Consider the following 17,088-nt stretch of genomic DNA (forward strand, 5'->3'; position numbering starts at 1 on the left):
TCTGGCAACAGTCCAGAAATGCTACAAAAGACAACTTGGGTCATGGTCGAGAATCGAGATAAAATAAAGGAGACGCCTTTCCAAGTTTTCACAAAAAGGAAAAAAAAAGAAAAAAGCACACACAAGTTACATCAGTGTAGGTTCAATGATTGTATGGATTTGCACTGTGTAGTAAATACAGTATGTGCACACAAAAAGACACTAATTTGGCTTTGTCTGATGAGCAACATGTACAGGAAGGCGCCCATCTGAGTGATGTCATGTGTTTGAAGCCTTATAATTGCGAGCGGACTCACGCATACATATCATGTTTTCAATTCCTAATATGAAGGACAAAATCCTCAAAGCGAGTGCCATGTCTGTTAAATGGCTCAAATTCTCCCAAAGTCCTTTAATGATATTGCCATAAATGTATAAAACTCGCTCTGTATTCAGCCCATGCCATGCACAGCTTTAAATGACCAACATGGAGGATCCTTACACCTTCTGCTAAGTCTAAATGGCAACATCACTTATTTTCTAGCAACAAACAAGAGCCCTCCTCCCATCAGTCATGGTCCATTCCAATCAGTGGGGTGCCAATATGCCAAAGCCTAATGAAAGAGGACACAGACAATAGCTACACAAAGGAAAGCCCACTGAGCCAGACCATGAGCTGTTAGTCCAATTTTTTAAACACTGGGGTGTACATTTCAGTTGCCCTTTGTTATGCTAATTTCATAGAGTCTCGAAGCTACAAAGAAACTTAATTCATGGATTGCATTTTAAAGTTCACTTCCCCGAATTCCAATTTTCTTTGTGCTCAAAACCACTGGCCACTTAATTACTTCAGCAGAATACGTTAGATCATGCTCAAAACATAAGGTATCGCAAACACGCCTGATATAAGCGACTAAGTTAAATAGCGCTGCTGTTTGATCTCCTGAAAATTAAAGCCTAAATGTTTTGATTTGGCATTAGGCAATGAAATAAACCAGATGTTCCTTCCCTTCATATAACCCTCCACGGGCACAATCTTAAAGGGTTATTATTTGGCAACCGTTCAGGGAAACACATTAGAAATGGCACAAATACCCAGATTTTCTTTCCTTTCTATCTACACTAGTTCATTATCCAAACTAATGCATAATCCACAGGGCTTTGGGAACTTTGTGTAAATACTTTCATGTACAATTCTCTTTCTTGGCTACCCTGAGATTAAGACCACAATTATCCAGGCTTAAACCTAAAATAAAAGAACCTTTGCAAATGTATTATCTGGCCTTACATGTTTAATCACATCGTATTCGGTATGCTCTTTAATACCTAAACTGAAGAACAAATGCTTCATCTTCTGATCTTTTACACATGAAAGGCCCGACGAAAATGTGTGTTTAGCAGCAACACAAGCAGTGTTGTGTGTTTTGGATCACAGAAATTCATTTTTAGGGCTTTGCTCTTCCTTCTTATTGTCACCTCATAATTATGAAGCTACAATAAGGGCGACCTGATCTTCCGCTTTCCTCAGGCGTTCTTAATCAGTACAAGCTATCAGGGTCCTAAAATATTATGCAGCTAATAGTAAGAAAAGCCAGACCCCAGAAAACAAAAATGGAAGTGACTGACTATGGCTTGTAGTCATCGAGCAGATGGAATGCATCTCCATTGGAAATGACAGCGGTGATTTATGGGATGACCTGGCTGCTCCCCGCCTTGCTGCAAAACCCGGATGACAGAAGTAAGTCACCATGGCAACCAGAGCCCACCCAGCACACAGATTACGCATCTAGGTCTTTTTTATTACAATGAATTTCGGATTGTTTCAAAAAGCATAAACTGGAGGGAAGGGGCACGTAAGGGATGCCTCATGGGCTAGACAATATTAACAAACTCAACAGTACTATGCATTTTTTTTTTTTTACCAAAATGTAGGTTTAAGTCAAACTATAGTAACTACACTCAAACATAATAGATCATGATATATAAAACTGCTAAAAAGGCTTCATAAATAAGTTTATACCCAAAACACTGATACAGTGTGTGCCGCTAAGGAGGCTGGGAAGAGATCCTATAAGGTTTACAACATACACTTGGATTATGAATACATCCAGCATTAATGGGCAAGCCAGCGTATGAGCGGAGCGTTCATTTAACAACTCCCAGGCTGCATTCCACGTGAAAAGCGATACTCTCAGGACAGACAGCTGTTTCCGCCAGAAGGTCATGCATCACTAAATAAAGGGAGAAAACACAGCATTGCACAGATACTTCTAGATGCTTGTATGCATGAATAGTGTACACAAACCAGCACAAAAACTATTAGGGCTAATAGAGAAAATGTCAGAATTGCATCTTATTTTATTTCCATTTATATCACCCGTCATACACACAGATACTCACAGATGCCAGAGCTTTTCCAAGTGCATCTCCAGTCTGCGAGCTTCCGGGTGCATTACCTCTGCTTCCTGTGCCTAGAATAATAGGAGAAAGTTGATCTGAGATGTGTATATCACAAAAGCGAGTACACCCCTCACAATTATGTACATATTTTATATATTTTCACACTGAAGATATGACACCTTGATACAATGTAAAGTAGTCAGTATACAGCTTGTATAACAGTGTATATTTGATGTATGCTCTAAATAACTCAACACACAGTCAGTAGTGTCTAAACCGCTGGCAACAAGAGTACACCCCCCCCTAAGTAAAAATAGCCAAACTCTGCCCAAATAACCGTTTTCCATCCCCGGTGTCATGTGACACATTAGTTACAAGGTCTCAGGTGTGACTGGGAGGCAGGTGTGTTAAAGGGAACCTGTCACCAGGATTTTCCTGTATAAGTTGCAACCAGCAGCAGTAAGCTCTTATATACAGCATTCTAGAATACTGTGTATAAGTGCCCAGGCCACTCTGTAGAACATAAAGACCTTTGTTATACTCCCCTGTGGGGCGGTCGGATTCAATGGGCATCGCTGGTCTCGGGTCCTGCACCTCCTTTATCCTGTGCAGTTGCCGTCCTCCTTCCCTGCTCCATGTGGATGACGCATCCTACGTCATTCACAGAGAGGCCTCTACTGTGCTCCTGTGCATGCGCACTTTGATCTGCCCGGCAGAGGGCACGTCAAAGTATTGGAGTACGTGAGCAGTCTTTGATCTTTCTCTTCACCTGCGCATTATAGTACTTTGCGCTGCCCTCAGCAGGACAGATTAAAGTGCATATGCACAGGAGCACAATCGAGGTCTCTACATGGATGACGTAGGATGAGTCATCTACATGGAGCTAGGAAGGAGGACGACGACTGCACAGGGTAGAGGACGAGCTGGGCAGAGACCAGCGATGCCCATTGGACCCCATGGGCCCCCGGGTGAGCATAACTCTTTTTAACGTTATACAGAGCAGCCTGGGCACTTATATGCAGTATTCTAGAATACTGTATATAAAGGGCTTGTTGATGGTGACTGAGGATTATAGGGGAAAAAGCTGGGGACAGATTCCCTTTAACTTTGGTGTTATCGCTCACACACGTGCTTATACTGGGTCACTGGAAGTTCAACATGGCACCTCATGGCAAAGAATTCTCTGAGGATCTGAAAAAAAAAATAAATGATGTTTTACATAAAGGTTGCCTAGGCTATAAGAAGACTAACAGCACCCTGAAACTGAGCTGCAGCACGGTGGCCAAGACCATACAGTGGTTTAAGAAGACGACTTCCACTCAGAACAGGCTTCATCATGGTCAACCAAAGAAGTTGAGTGCAAGCGCTCAGCATCATATCCAGAGGTTGTCTTTTCTAAATAGAAATATGAGTGCGGTCAGCATTGCTGCAGAGGAAAAAGGAGAGTGTGTGTGTGGAGGGGCAGCCTGTAAATTTTGTCTACATGGCTGTTGTCCCAGAATGAAGCCTCATCTAAAGATGATGCACAAGAAAGCCTGCAAACAGTTTACTGAAGGCAAGCAAACAAAAAACATGGATAACTTGAACCATGTCCTGTGGTCTGATGAGAACAAGATACATTTATTTGGTTCAGATGGTGTCAATCGTGTGTGTGTTGCAGCAAACAGGTGAGTGGTACAAAGACAAGTGTGTTTTGTCTACAGTGAAGCGTGGTGGGAGTGTCATAGTATAGGGCTACATAAGTGCTGATAGCTGTGGGGAGCTACAGTTCATTGAGGAAACCATGAATGTGAACATGTACTGTGACCTAGTGAAGCAGAGCATGATCCTCTCTCTTCAGAAACGGCGCAGCAGGGCAGTATTCCAACATAATGACCCCGAACACACCTCCAAAATGACCACTACCTTGTTGAAGAAACTGAGGGTAAAGGTGCTTGACTGGCCAAGTATGACTCCAGACCTAAACCCTCAACAGAATTTGAAGGAGCGCAAGGTCTTTAACATCCATCAGCTCCGTGATGTTGTCTTGGAGGATGGAAGATGATTCCAGTGACTCCTGTGAACCTCTAGTGAACTCCATGTCCAAGAGAGTTAAGTCAGTGCCTGAAAATAATGGTGGCAACAGGAAATATATACAATTGGGCACAATTTGGCCATTTTCACTTGGGGGTGTATTAACGTTTGCTGCCAGCTGTTTTGACATTACTGGCTGTGTGTTGAGTTAGAGGGCACACCAAATTTACAATGTTATTTAAGCTCTACACTGACTACTTTACATGGTATTAAACGGTTATTCCTTCAGTGTTGTCCCATGACAAGATTTAATAAAATATTTACAAAAATGTGAGTGGTGTATTCGTTTTGGTGATGTACTGTAGCATACAGTAAGTATATTTTACTAATATGATCTTTTCCAAGCATAAATGATAATTAGAAGGAATTATTTTACAAATAAAAAAAAAAAAAAAAAAACTTACCCAAGAGATTGTCTGATCCATTGATGGGTGGGGTGTGGGAAGAGGCAACATAGGAGGAACTAGTGGTACCACCTCGATGGAAGCTGGACATTGGTGGAAGACTGGCATTTAGGTCTGTTGGTGAAACTGGATGCGGTGGATAGTTCTAAATTGAGGATACATGAGATTAGGTCAATTATTTTTTCTGATTCTTTAAAGAGGATCAAAATACATTTTTGGTTATAAAGCTCTAAAATAATCATAAAAATTCGGTTTAAATGGGTAAAAGAAATTCTCAATTTTTGATACACAAATAATCTGATCAAGTGACGCTACCTTTTAATTTATCTTACCAAGCGATCATGTAGGCTGCCATAATTGTTTGACTGGGGCATATGAGTAGATGAACCGGCCATCATTGCACCGTAGCCAGGCTGGCCAATCCCATTCGAGGAATTCCATATCTCTGAGGCGTTATGGTTGCCATCTATAAAATGGTTATTACCAAAAAGTAAGTTTAAAAAATGCAGGGTATAAAAAAAATGAAATAGTTCTAATGGGCTGTAAGGGGTCAGAAATACAAGAAGAGAAACACATTGTTAATGTTCAATACTCCTTCTTTACAATAATGTGCAATTATGAATGATCATTATGTTAGACTCAATCTGAAAAACTAATCTTTGTGTTAACAAGGTTCTCTAATTTAATTATGTTTTTAGTGGCATTCTAAGACTAAAAAAAATTTTTCAAAAAAAATCAATCTCCTGCAACTCTCATTACGATCCCGGGTGCCCCGGTGGTCTCTACTTCCTGGTGTGTAATGCTACACACAGAAAATGACTACACAGCCAATCATTGGCCTCCATGGTGATGAGGTTCAGGCCTCGATTGGCTGCTGTGGTGACTGGTTCTCGCAGCAGGAAGTAGAGGCTTGTGAGGGAGATGTGGATTGCTACATTTATTATTTAAGCGCTTCTGAGCATTTTAGCTGCTTTTAAAAGCACAAAAGATTTAGACAAGTTGTAAGAACTCTATGATCATAAAGAAATCTGGCTACAGAAGGTTTAGGAGTTACAGACAAATTAAAGCATCGACGTTATACTACAAACCTTGCAGAAAGAAAGTGCTAGCGAACATACTGCTGGGTGGTTTAGGGGACGGGTAGCTTGGAGACTCCCTATTGAAATCATCGGAACCTGGAGAGGGTGCATAGACCTGAAATAAAACCATTGTGAAATTACAAAAACTATAAAGGACAATCATGCAACACAGAGACCTAAGAAAGAAAAATATGTTAAACTACTACGGTATATATTAAAATAGTATAATAAACAGAATTGGACTATACAAGACAAGGTAGAAGATCAAGTGCCTCTATAACCTTCAGGACAAGATTCAGGTCAGTCTTCGCTTCACTCTACAAGTTACTAAGGAACAAATAAGTGAAATATGGCTGAAAATGGACAGTAGGTATCGAGCATAGTTAGATTATGGCTTTTGATTAAAAACTATCAAATACTCAGATTATTGAGTAATCTGTGCAGTGCCCAACAATAAGCAAACATGTCCTGACATTTTCAAAGTAAGAAAGAAGAGAGAAAGTAGTAAGTGAAGAAAAGGAGAAATTCCAGCAACTTCAGGAGAAAGTAGAATTTTCTTAAAAAACAGATTCTTTATTGATCATAAAAATATTAATATTCCATCCAAGCAAGACAAAAAATAGAGAGGCAAGACAGAGGAGCTGTTTCCTACGCGTTTCAACCTGAATAGGTCTTAATCATGGAATGTGCAGAGGAAATCTCTAAGACAGTATTTAAAGTCTGTGCACAACAAGAACAGGTTGAATTGATTGGATGTGTTACCACCCAGCCCATTTAATGTGGAGAGCACAGACAAGAGAAAAAAAAAAGAAATAGAAAGTGAGACACTGCACCAAAAAGTCAGCACAACAACAGAAAAAGGAAAAAACACCAATATATATATATATAGACTGATTAAAAGCAGAAGTAACCAGAGAGATCACATGATATCATGTGATCTCTCTGGTTACTTCTGCTTTTAAACACCAATATATATATATATAGACTGATTAAAAGCAGAAGTAACCAGAGAGATCACATGATATCATGTGATCTCTCTGGTTACTTCTGCTTTTAATCAGTATGTATATATATATTGGTGTTTTTTCCTTTTTCTGTTGTTGTGCTGACTTTTTGGTGCAGTGTCTCAGTTTCTATTCTTTCCTTTTTTTTTCTCTTCTCTGTGCTCTCCACATTAAATGGGCTGGGTGGTAACACATCCAATCAATTCATCCTGTTCTTGTTGTGCACAGACTTTAAATACTGTCTTAGAGATTTCCTCTGCGCATTCCATGATTAAGACCTATTCAGGTTGAAACGCGTAGGAAACAGCTCCTCTGTCTTGCCTCTCTATTTTTTGTCTTGCTTGGATGGAATATTATTATTTTTATGATCAATAAAGAATCTGTTTTTTAAGAAAATTCTACTTTCTCCTGAAGTTGCTGGAATTTCTCCTTTTCTTCATGTGTTCTCACCCAGGTCAGGGTGTTTCCATGCACCGGAGGTAAGATTTGGGAGTGAAGAGGGGAGAGCTGAAGTTTCTTCCTTTTTTTTTTTTATAGTTATAGTTACTTAGGTTGAAAAAAGACCTAGGTCCATCTAGTTCAACCTTCCTCCACCAGTTCTACATTTAGTCACTAAGTCATTTATAATCAACAATGTTTTGTGTACTGAGGAAATCATCCAGCCCTTTTTTAAAAGCTGTTATAGTATCTGCCATTACTACCTCTTGTGGTAGGGCATTCCACAGTCTGACCGCTCTAACTGTAAAGAACCCTTTCCTATTTAGGTTTCGGAATCGCTTTTCTTCCACTCGCAGTGAGTGCCCCCTAGTCCTTAGTACTGTCTTTGGAAGGAATAAGTCATGTGCCAGTCCTTTATATTGACCACACATGAGAAAGTAGTAAGTAGTACAAGCTGTAAAGGTTTATTCACTACACACAAATGTGCAGGAAATGTACATATTGTAAATGAGATAAGTGTAGCAGAAATAATATGAAGAAAACGTGTTTGAAACGGTGGTGGGAATTTTAGGGCCCCATACACAACAGATCGCTGTCGGAAGAAAACATTTTCAGCAGATCGTTGTGCTAGCAGCTGTCCTACAAATCCTCCACACAACGGAGTGCTCCATGTGCTCAGACTCCACTGGTGGCTAATCTCACCGAGAACAAAAGGAACGGCAGTCTGAAATCAGATATGCCAATTCCTTATCTCCCCGACATTATCTGCATGGGGAGAGTCCAGGCTCACACACACAGATTGTCGACCAAGGCAGATGATATATAGGTGGGTCTGACCGACATTAGTCTAATGTGTATGGGGCCTTTATGTATAACAGCCAAGTGCCTTTTTCTACAAGTAACAAGGAGTTGAACACAAATACTCTATGATCTTTTTTTCACCTGATGGAAATCTCTGGGGGAATATTTTACCACAAAGGTATAGAATCATAGAAGGATTAATTGTAGCCATTTTGGTGTATTTTAATAATCCAAAACCAGGCATTGAGGATATATAAAAAAAAATACTTGCTTAATACCCGTGTGACTCCAATTAAGAAAAAACACTGCACATGCGATTACAGACTAATAGAGATTGTGGTCAGATGCAAAAAAAAAAATCTCATGTTGCGTCTTGACATCTGAAGCTCACAATGCACATGTAAGAGCTGTCAGTCACATCAATTTATGATTGTCCTTGAATGGAGATGCTAAAACAATCAGATTGGTCTAATAGAAATCTGCTCTACTTCTCTGATCACATAGGGAACATGTATACAAGGCAGATTTGTTACACAAATTTAAGCACCTGAGAATCTGCTCCGTTTATCTGAATGGGGTTGTTTTGGCAGCCAGCACACAGATTTCAGATGCCCCTTTAAGATGAGATGAATGTGACAGTCACAGATATGTAATGCATGATGTCTCTGTTATCATGGTAAATGCTAAAGTCAAATCAAAATCTAAAATACCAAATTTTTAATTAGCAATGTATTTATCTCACCGAACAGGGAATGGTGTGGTCATTCCACAAGCTACTCTACCCAACAAATGGAATTAATCTTTGTAAATGAGAGTTTTCTAACATTGAATTAAATTCTTATCCATGACTGCACATCCAGTTAAAAAATAAACCAAACTTTTTTTTTTTTAATCTGCAAACAAAAAATAAGCAGCATGGTGGTTAGAATTTTTCAGCACTGAGATTCTGGGTTACAAACCCCACCAAGGAGAATATCTGCAAGGAGTTTGTATAAAGTTCCCCATATTTGTGAGAGTTTGCTCAACCACTCAAAGACATAGTGATGGGGAATTTAGATTGTGAGCCCCAATGGAGACAGTGTTGATGTCTGTACAGTGCTGTGGAATTAATGGCGCTATATACAAGAGTAAAAGTAACAGAAAAATAAGCACACAGCCAAGTTATGGTCCTTGTTTATTGACTTCACACATGAATATGGTCATTCTTCGATTTATACTATTGTGCTAAACTTACTAATTCAATAAGTAGGAGAGCAAAATATCTGCAAGGACAATCGACCTAGACAATTATGTATCAAAGCACTTTTACATCGTGTCCATGGAGGGTCTCTGTGTCTGGAGAAAAAAATATATATTTTTGCCTATAGAACCAGTTTGGCTTCCTTTTTCTAAACTACTGGAGAACTAAAACAAACTGACTGGTGACTATTGGAGATGAGCTGACCCTTTGAAGTTGGTTCAACAGGTTGAGTAGGACTTCAGATAAAAGTTCTGTTTGGGACGCGGACTTGACCTGAACCCCATTGGAAGTCACTTGTTGGGCAGTTTGGCTCTCCGCCCACATGCAGCCAGCTATAAACTGATCACTTCAAGAGAGCGGTTTTTATTTATTATTTTTTTGTTGTACACACTACATTCAATAACACTGATTTTAACCCCAGTACGAGCCACAAACACTGCAAGTGGCTCATACAGGGCCGAGCACAGAGCGTACCCGAGCACAGCGATGCTCACTTGATTGGTTGGCATACATAAAGCACCCCAACTCAACCTAGAACACTGACTATTTTGTAGTCTGGGTAGGTACGAGCCCTGAACTTTACTGTCCAGGTTCGATAATCTCTAGTGACTATAATAATCCAGGATATTTTCTCCAACATGGTTTTGAAAAATGAGGCCCATAATTTCAAGAGAACTGTCTAATATAGTGATAGAAAATTCAATTAATTAGGAATTGTCTTGCCATTAATGGTATTACCTAAACCTGAATCATAAAATATCACGCTAAGGATACATTTACCTCATTACCCTGATGAAGCCCGTAAGGGTGAAACATATCGAGGAGGCTCTTGTTCCATTTTAATAGCGCCTCATTAGACCTTAAAAAGTAGGATACAATCCCTGATGGATAGATAATAGATGGCAGTCCTTTTGCTTTATGCTAGTTATATAATTATATGTAATAATGATATCCAAGTGTAAATTACCATATTTTTCGCACTTTTCCTCCCAAAAATTTGCCTGTCGCAGCCGGCTGCCTCTCTGTGCGGGTGGGCAGGTGGCTGTGCGGACTGCGGTGGCTGTGCAGCGAGTGTCACAGTCTGTCCGCGGTCCTGGTTTCAAATGAAGGAACCGGGAGTCAGCATATGTGCAGATGGAGCTCTTGGATGAGAGCTCCATCATTTCAACCGGGACTGCGGACAGACTGGGACACTCACTGCAACAGCCTGCTCCACCACTGCCGCTGTCACTGACCCACCTCTGCCACCACTGACCTGCCGCTGTCACTGACCCGCTGCCGCCACCACGAACCCGCTGCTAGCACAGCCTCTGCCTCCTGTGACCCCACTCCACCACCACTGCCGCCCCCCTCCGATAAGAGAACACCGGAGTATAAGACGGATCCCATTTTTATTTTTTTTATCTCTAAATTTGGGGTGCGTCTTATAAAACGAAAAATACGGTGCTATTGAATGACTCAACTAACGGGGCAATTTGACTGCCTGGGATTGATTTAAACATAGGTAGAACCAATCAGGAACAGAGTGTAATTTTAATGTACACATTAACATATGATTTGTACTACTTATACTTTTAATTTAACAACTAAAAGATATGTTTTATTTTGGATTGGTTAAAATTTGATTTTTTTTTTGTATTATTATTTAATATAAGGCTACAAAGCCAAAACTGTAGAAACAAGATCAAAGTGTGTTGGACAATATTAATCTAAAGTGTCTGACCCCCTGGCGGACACAGACAGAAAAGGGCCACTGTGCCAATATAAGGGCGTTCTGGAGCCCAAGGTTTCATCAAAATGCACAATCCCACCTGCTTTGAAGTTAGAGATGGGTGCCCTTACCTCTTGGGCCACTGTGTTTGCCTCTGACCTGGCCATCTTTAGGGTTTTTGTTTTGTTTTTTTGTTTTTTAACATTTTGCAAATGTAAGTGACTCTTACACCAAATTTGGGTCATTTTCAAAAAGATTCTAAATGTTTACACAGCTTCATCGCAAATTGTTGTGCTTTTCAAACTGTCAAGTTATCAAAAATCTGCATGCTAGTGCTGTTTTGGCTGCATCACTATTGCAATGTGTGCACACAGACTTTTAGCAGTGACGAAACCTCAGTAGGAAAAACAAATAAAAAAAATAAAGTTGCGGTATGAGAAGTCTTAATTAAAAATGATACTATTATTTTAATATCTTCTTTAATTATACAAATCTGTAGATCTGGACAGCGAATATTCAAATAATGCTGAAGCATAAATAAAAAAAATTAAAAAAAAAGGGGGAAAAAGGCTGGTTGCTGGATATTTATCAATGTCACAAGCCAACAATATCCATATGAAGGATAGGCACCTGCAGAATGAGGAAAGTGGTAACATGATTAATGAAAATCACATCTGGCAAATTCCAGGAACAGCTCATTGCTGGAGTATAGGAGCGAGCAATAAGCTTAGGGCTGGACGCCTACACCTGCTATGTGATCTTTATGTATCTTTATTAGAAGCTACCATTGTAAATACTTTATATAAAACCTTTACTATGGGTCACTTATGTAGCAGGGTGCACAGTGTAGTGGTGTCTAGATATTTAGGCTACTCTCGCAGTGTTAATGTGGTTAGAATATTTAATCCATATTTTAAAGGCACTGAAGAAAAAGACGTATAAATCTTTAATTTTACTTTTATAAGGAAAAACTTGAATAATCTTGATCCTCACAATTTTCTAAATTTAATGCTAACCCAAAAACAACATTTCTTTGCTGATATACAGCCTTGCATGTTTAACTATTAACTCCAGACGGTGCAAACATCTTTTAAAGCATGTGCTTGTCGCTTATAAAGGCTTTCTGAATTAATATAATTTTACTGCTGTTAAGCAAACGTAGTTAAAAAAGAAAAAAAAAAGCCGCCATATTATGGGCAGCACTTGTGCCAGTTACAATATTTCACATCAAAGAGCTGGAACAGCAGAAAACGTGACTGATGTGGTTGTAGAGATTTCATTAAAGCCAGATGTGGAAAAATACAACTTTGAAGGGGAAAATGCAGACAAAAATTAGTTGTAAATTTTTTTTCTTCCCTGTAAATGGAAAACAGATGTGTGTTGTCTAATCACCTGCAAATAAGTTTCCTATTTAATGGAGAGATCACAAGTGTTTCTCCTTGCTTTGTATAACCTATAGGATAGATTAAGAAAGTCACGTGTTGTAGGTGCAGACGGTAATATCCATCAACAGATAGCTTCACTGATGTTACATTGATCATGGCAGCGATCACATCGATACAGCTTCGGTGGCTTGTATGTAAGGGCCACATGTGAAGACACACCGATTACACACAATCTGCTCGGGTTTAATCACTCTATACCCAGCTGATGTGAGCGTCCACGGCTGCACGCTTCCACCTATATCTTTCCAGATTTTACTTTATTCTATGTCCACCTGAAACCGAGTAATTTTAATTAGAAAACTTAAAACTTTTTGTAAAAAAGCTTAGAGCAAAGGCCATATAGGTCTTTTAAAAAAAAAAAAAAAAAAAAAGGACAAGGCTTAGTGGCCAAAAGGATCGTATACATAAAGAACAGGACAACTTCTATTAGTCGAAGTGGACAGTCAGCTATCAAATGTAGACGTATTAAAAGCCCCTCGCTGGGAACAGAGAAATCTGTTCTTTCTCTCATATACCCAACAGAAAAAAAGGTGTCTGTATTTAATATTTGCAGCATTCCCTTTACTTTCCCAACACCTCCCAATACTGACAGTCCCACAAAGCACAGCTACATCTAGCCCAATCTAACAGGTGGACACAATCAAGTGTCCCAAAATCAGTGTACTGGGAGGGGTAGACATAGGAGGCAGGCCGCTTATAGGGCACAAGTCATGTAATAACTGCTGAAAAACCCAATACAAAAGCTTCAATGACCTCACAATATCATAGTATCATAGTTTTTAAGGTTGAAGGGAGACTCTAAGTCCATCTAGTTCAACCCGTAGCCTAACATGTTAATCCAGAGGAAGGCAAAAAAAACCCCAAACAATGTGATATATAATATTAATGATTATAATACTGATAACGGCAGTGCTCCATTTATCTAATAGAATATAACTGATTTGTATACAAAAAAGGAAGGAATTAAAGAAAAAAACTCCCACGATAAAGCTTGTATTAGTAAGGAAAGTGTACGCAAAGAACCCAGTCATTATAGTAAACCCCAAGTCTGAGGCAAAATTAAATTACTACGAATTGGGTAACAAAGTGAAGTATTTTATCTGGCAGAGTTATGCAAAGTGTAACAGTCTGCAGGTCAGCATCTGTTTCTTACATCCTGACGGGGACTTGTTCCGATCAGTCAGTCGTGTCTGTGAAAAGCTTTAAAATAAGAACATGTGTGATAGAAACTGAGCGAAAAACACGGTAAAGTGTGTGATTTCAGCTAATCCACACACTGTAAAGTGATAGCTCGGCCGGACACACATTTCATTTAATATGAAGACAGACAATTAATTAAATTGTAAAACATTCATTAGGTTTTTTTTTGTTTTTACAAAAAACAAACAAAAAAAGACTTAATTAAAAAACTAAATCGGTAACACGATAAAGTAAAAGCTACAAAATGTAAGATAATAAATATATAACAAACAAGTAATAACTAATAATTATTCTTCACCTTCCTGTAAACAAATAAATCATCCGCTTTAGGAGATCTATGCTGTAACCTGAAAGCTACATTTTCCACCCCTACAGCAATGTGCATGTAAGATGTAAATAGGGCAGTGCCCGCACGGGAGGGGGTGTTATCCTTAGGAAATGACCATTAAGTAATGCCTGCAGGACTGAAAGGAGATAAAATGCACAGATTAACACAAGTATTTATAGTACAAACACAGAGCTACATCCAGCAGGGCTAGTGTCATGTCTGCACTTAGACAGGTCCTTGTACAGACGTTACAGCAGCGAGAACAATACGGGACAAGAGAACCTGTAGTTAGAAGCTTTTACAGAACTCTGTAAAATGTGAGAAGTGCAACTTCCATCCGCCTGGCACGAATGTGCATTACATCTCCTCTAGTATAATGCAATGACACAGCATACTCGTGGCCTCGTGAACACCACATGTGACACAGTTTCCACCTGTATTCTTTAATACAGTGGAACCTTGGATTAAGAGTAACTTGGTTTGAGAGCGTTATGTAAGACAAGCAAAGCTTTTTACAAATTAGTAACTTGGTTTAAGAGCAAAGCTTTGCAAGAAGAGCAAATACTCACCGTACACACATGCAGTTCTGGCCTTTCACCACTCTCTGACCCGCTCTGGAGGTAACTTTCTATACATATGTACTGTATACTGTATACCTTTGTACAGTACAGTATATACTATATAGCATGTCTATCAATTTGCATTTGTGGATACAGTATTGTACTTTCTTTCTGCTAACCAGTACAGCCCATTGCTTATACTGTAACTCTTGCACACCAACAGTTTTATTGTAAGCTAACGTGCAGTTTAATTTGCTTTATAGGTTTTTTTTTACTGTACTGTATTTTGTATTAGTGTCCTGTAATAATTTTATATGAACACAGTACATTATCTTGTATTACTATAATAAGTTTGTATAAATACTGTAAATATTTTTGGGTTGTGGAACGAATTGTCTGCATTTCAATCATTTCCTACGAGAAAATTCGCTTTGATATAAGAGTAACTTGGTTTAAGAGCTCACTCCCGGAACCAATTATGCTCGTAATCCAAGGTTCCGCTGTATCTTGAATTAGTGGATCAGAGCCATTAAACTATACTGTGTTTCTTCCCTTTTCTGCATTAACTAGAGTTCTCCAGCCAGTAAAGGGTTAAGAAGCATTATCCTACACAGATTAGGCTTTTGCTTAGATCACTTAATATCCAGGACCACCATCTACAGCAGTCCAGCCCCTGAAATATACGAAAACCGACATGTGTACAGCACATAGATCTGTGATTGTCATCGATACATGACAACTTATTCACTGTTCACCAATTACTAATGCTCAGAAAAGTCATACAGACCAATAGCAAGGCACATGGGAGAAATTACCAAGGCAGGCATTTCTCCGTGGGACCAGACTCTCACAAGTCTGGAAATACTTAATGAGATCAAAGCTTTTCCCCCTTTTTTATGTTGTGTCGACACAGAACAAAGGGAAGACGGTGTTTTATAACCTCTCAGTACTATCTTCCTAACTAATCAAACGATTGGCCCAGAGAGACTTATAGATGGAACTATATGTGTATCTTTAGCTCATCTAATAAGTCTTCATAGAGTTAACACTACTTCCTCTAAATAAATAAAAAAAAAAAAAGTTTAGTTTGCTCAATACTGTCTACTACTACAAGAAACCAAAAATGAGAAAAGTACATGTGCATCTGAACTGGACAGTCATCAATCACAGCAAGCAAAATAAGGACGAAAAAAGACACTGCCCTATATATGAAAAATAATTTAGGAAAGAAGCGTATGGTCATCATGGTCAATGTGCGGAGCCGATTAGAAGCAACCCCGGCAGCGAACCTTAAAGTCTAAACCGGAATCTTACTTCATCATTCCCAGAATTGTGGAGCTTTTTGTTACAGGAGGGGACACCTTATACTTTCCCTAACTTTTCACAATAAAATAAGAGTAAAAAAAAAATCTAGATAAAGTCAATATAATGCGTACAAGAATATACTGAGAGGCAAACTACATGGCTTTTAATGCTCAGGTTACTTTACCATGCAGATAAAAAATAAAATCTAAAATACAATGTCCCAAAACTAACAAACACATATCAAGTGTATGAAATAAGCTCAAATGGAGCAATGCACTAAGACGCCGGAGGACGATACAAGTATGAAAAGGGAACAAGGTCTCACCGTCTTGCCATTGTAGTAGTACATCAAAGAATTGCTGCCCACTCCAGCGACGGGGTACGCACAATACATGGTGAGGTGGGAGATTGTGGGAAGCAGTCCCCGGCATACATCCACCCCAGCAAACAGGAATTCTGCCAGTACTAGGCTCAGTCCACACATGGAGCTACTCAAAAGAAACTTATGCAAAACAGGGCTGAACCATCCCACACAGAAAAAGGGGGAGGGCAGTGACATACAGTAATCTCTTTCAACCCTGATCACACCCGGATTTCTGTAGTGGAAATTCCATCAAGAAGGTATTCAGGAGAATGAAAGCTTCACCATATCAAAGCTGGGGCTCTTTTATTTTACAAGAGCGAGCCAGTATAAACTTCACCCGCAGATATAGGATTTACGATTTTTTGATTCTTTTTGTTAATGAAATCACAGCACTTGTAGCAGGCGAGACGCAGCATCCTGCAGTACAGCACCACCACCATCTGGCTGGGACAGACCGAGCCACCGAGCATTCACCACCAGTGTTACAGCTGGAAACTACACTGTCCAACCATCCGATGTACTGTAATGGAACGGACCTCATCAGCATGCAGGCATCATTACATCGCCATCACTGCTGCACATACTACCAAGAAACTAGCACTAAAGGATCGCTAGACTAAAGAGGGAAACTACGGTTACAGGGGAGCGTGCTCAGTCAGACACACACACACACACACACACCTCTTCACCAGGTCCTCCTGTGAGGACACTGGCACAATAAACACAACATTAGTGGATAAATCAGGGGGAAAGTCAA

At 39.5% G+C, this 17,088-nt stretch overlaps 1 protein-coding gene across 9 annotated transcripts in view; it reads right to left on the reverse strand.

Moving 5' to 3' along the window:
* TCF12 (transcription factor 12) overlaps positions 1–17,088 on the reverse strand; it is a 296,535-nt gene that overhangs the window by 34,255 nt on the left and 245,192 nt on the right. For 6 of the 9 annotated variants that reach the window (XM_075345740.1, XM_075345737.1, XM_075345736.1 and 3 more), the window contains exons 9-12: positions 5,945–6,050; positions 5,189–5,322; positions 4,857–5,001; positions 2,380–2,450 (exon numbers count right to left, since the gene is read on the reverse strand). In XM_075345740.1, coding sequence (XP_075201855.1) covers positions 2,380–2,450; positions 4,857–5,001; positions 5,189–5,322; positions 5,945–6,050 — 456 coding nt within the window. Of the gene's footprint in view, positions 1–2,379; positions 2,451–4,856; positions 5,002–5,188; positions 5,323–5,944; positions 6,051–16,292; positions 16,466–17,088 lie in introns of those variants that run through there. The other 3 variants (XM_075345744.1, XM_075345743.1, XM_075345742.1) reach the window with 2 other exon arrangements.

Source organism: Anomaloglossus baeobatrachus, chromosome 4 (assembly GCF_048569485.1).
Source record: "Anomaloglossus baeobatrachus isolate aAnoBae1 chromosome 4, aAnoBae1.hap1, whole genome shotgun sequence".
NCBI classification, from domain to species: domain Eukaryota; kingdom Metazoa; phylum Chordata; class Amphibia; order Anura; family Aromobatidae; genus Anomaloglossus; species Anomaloglossus baeobatrachus.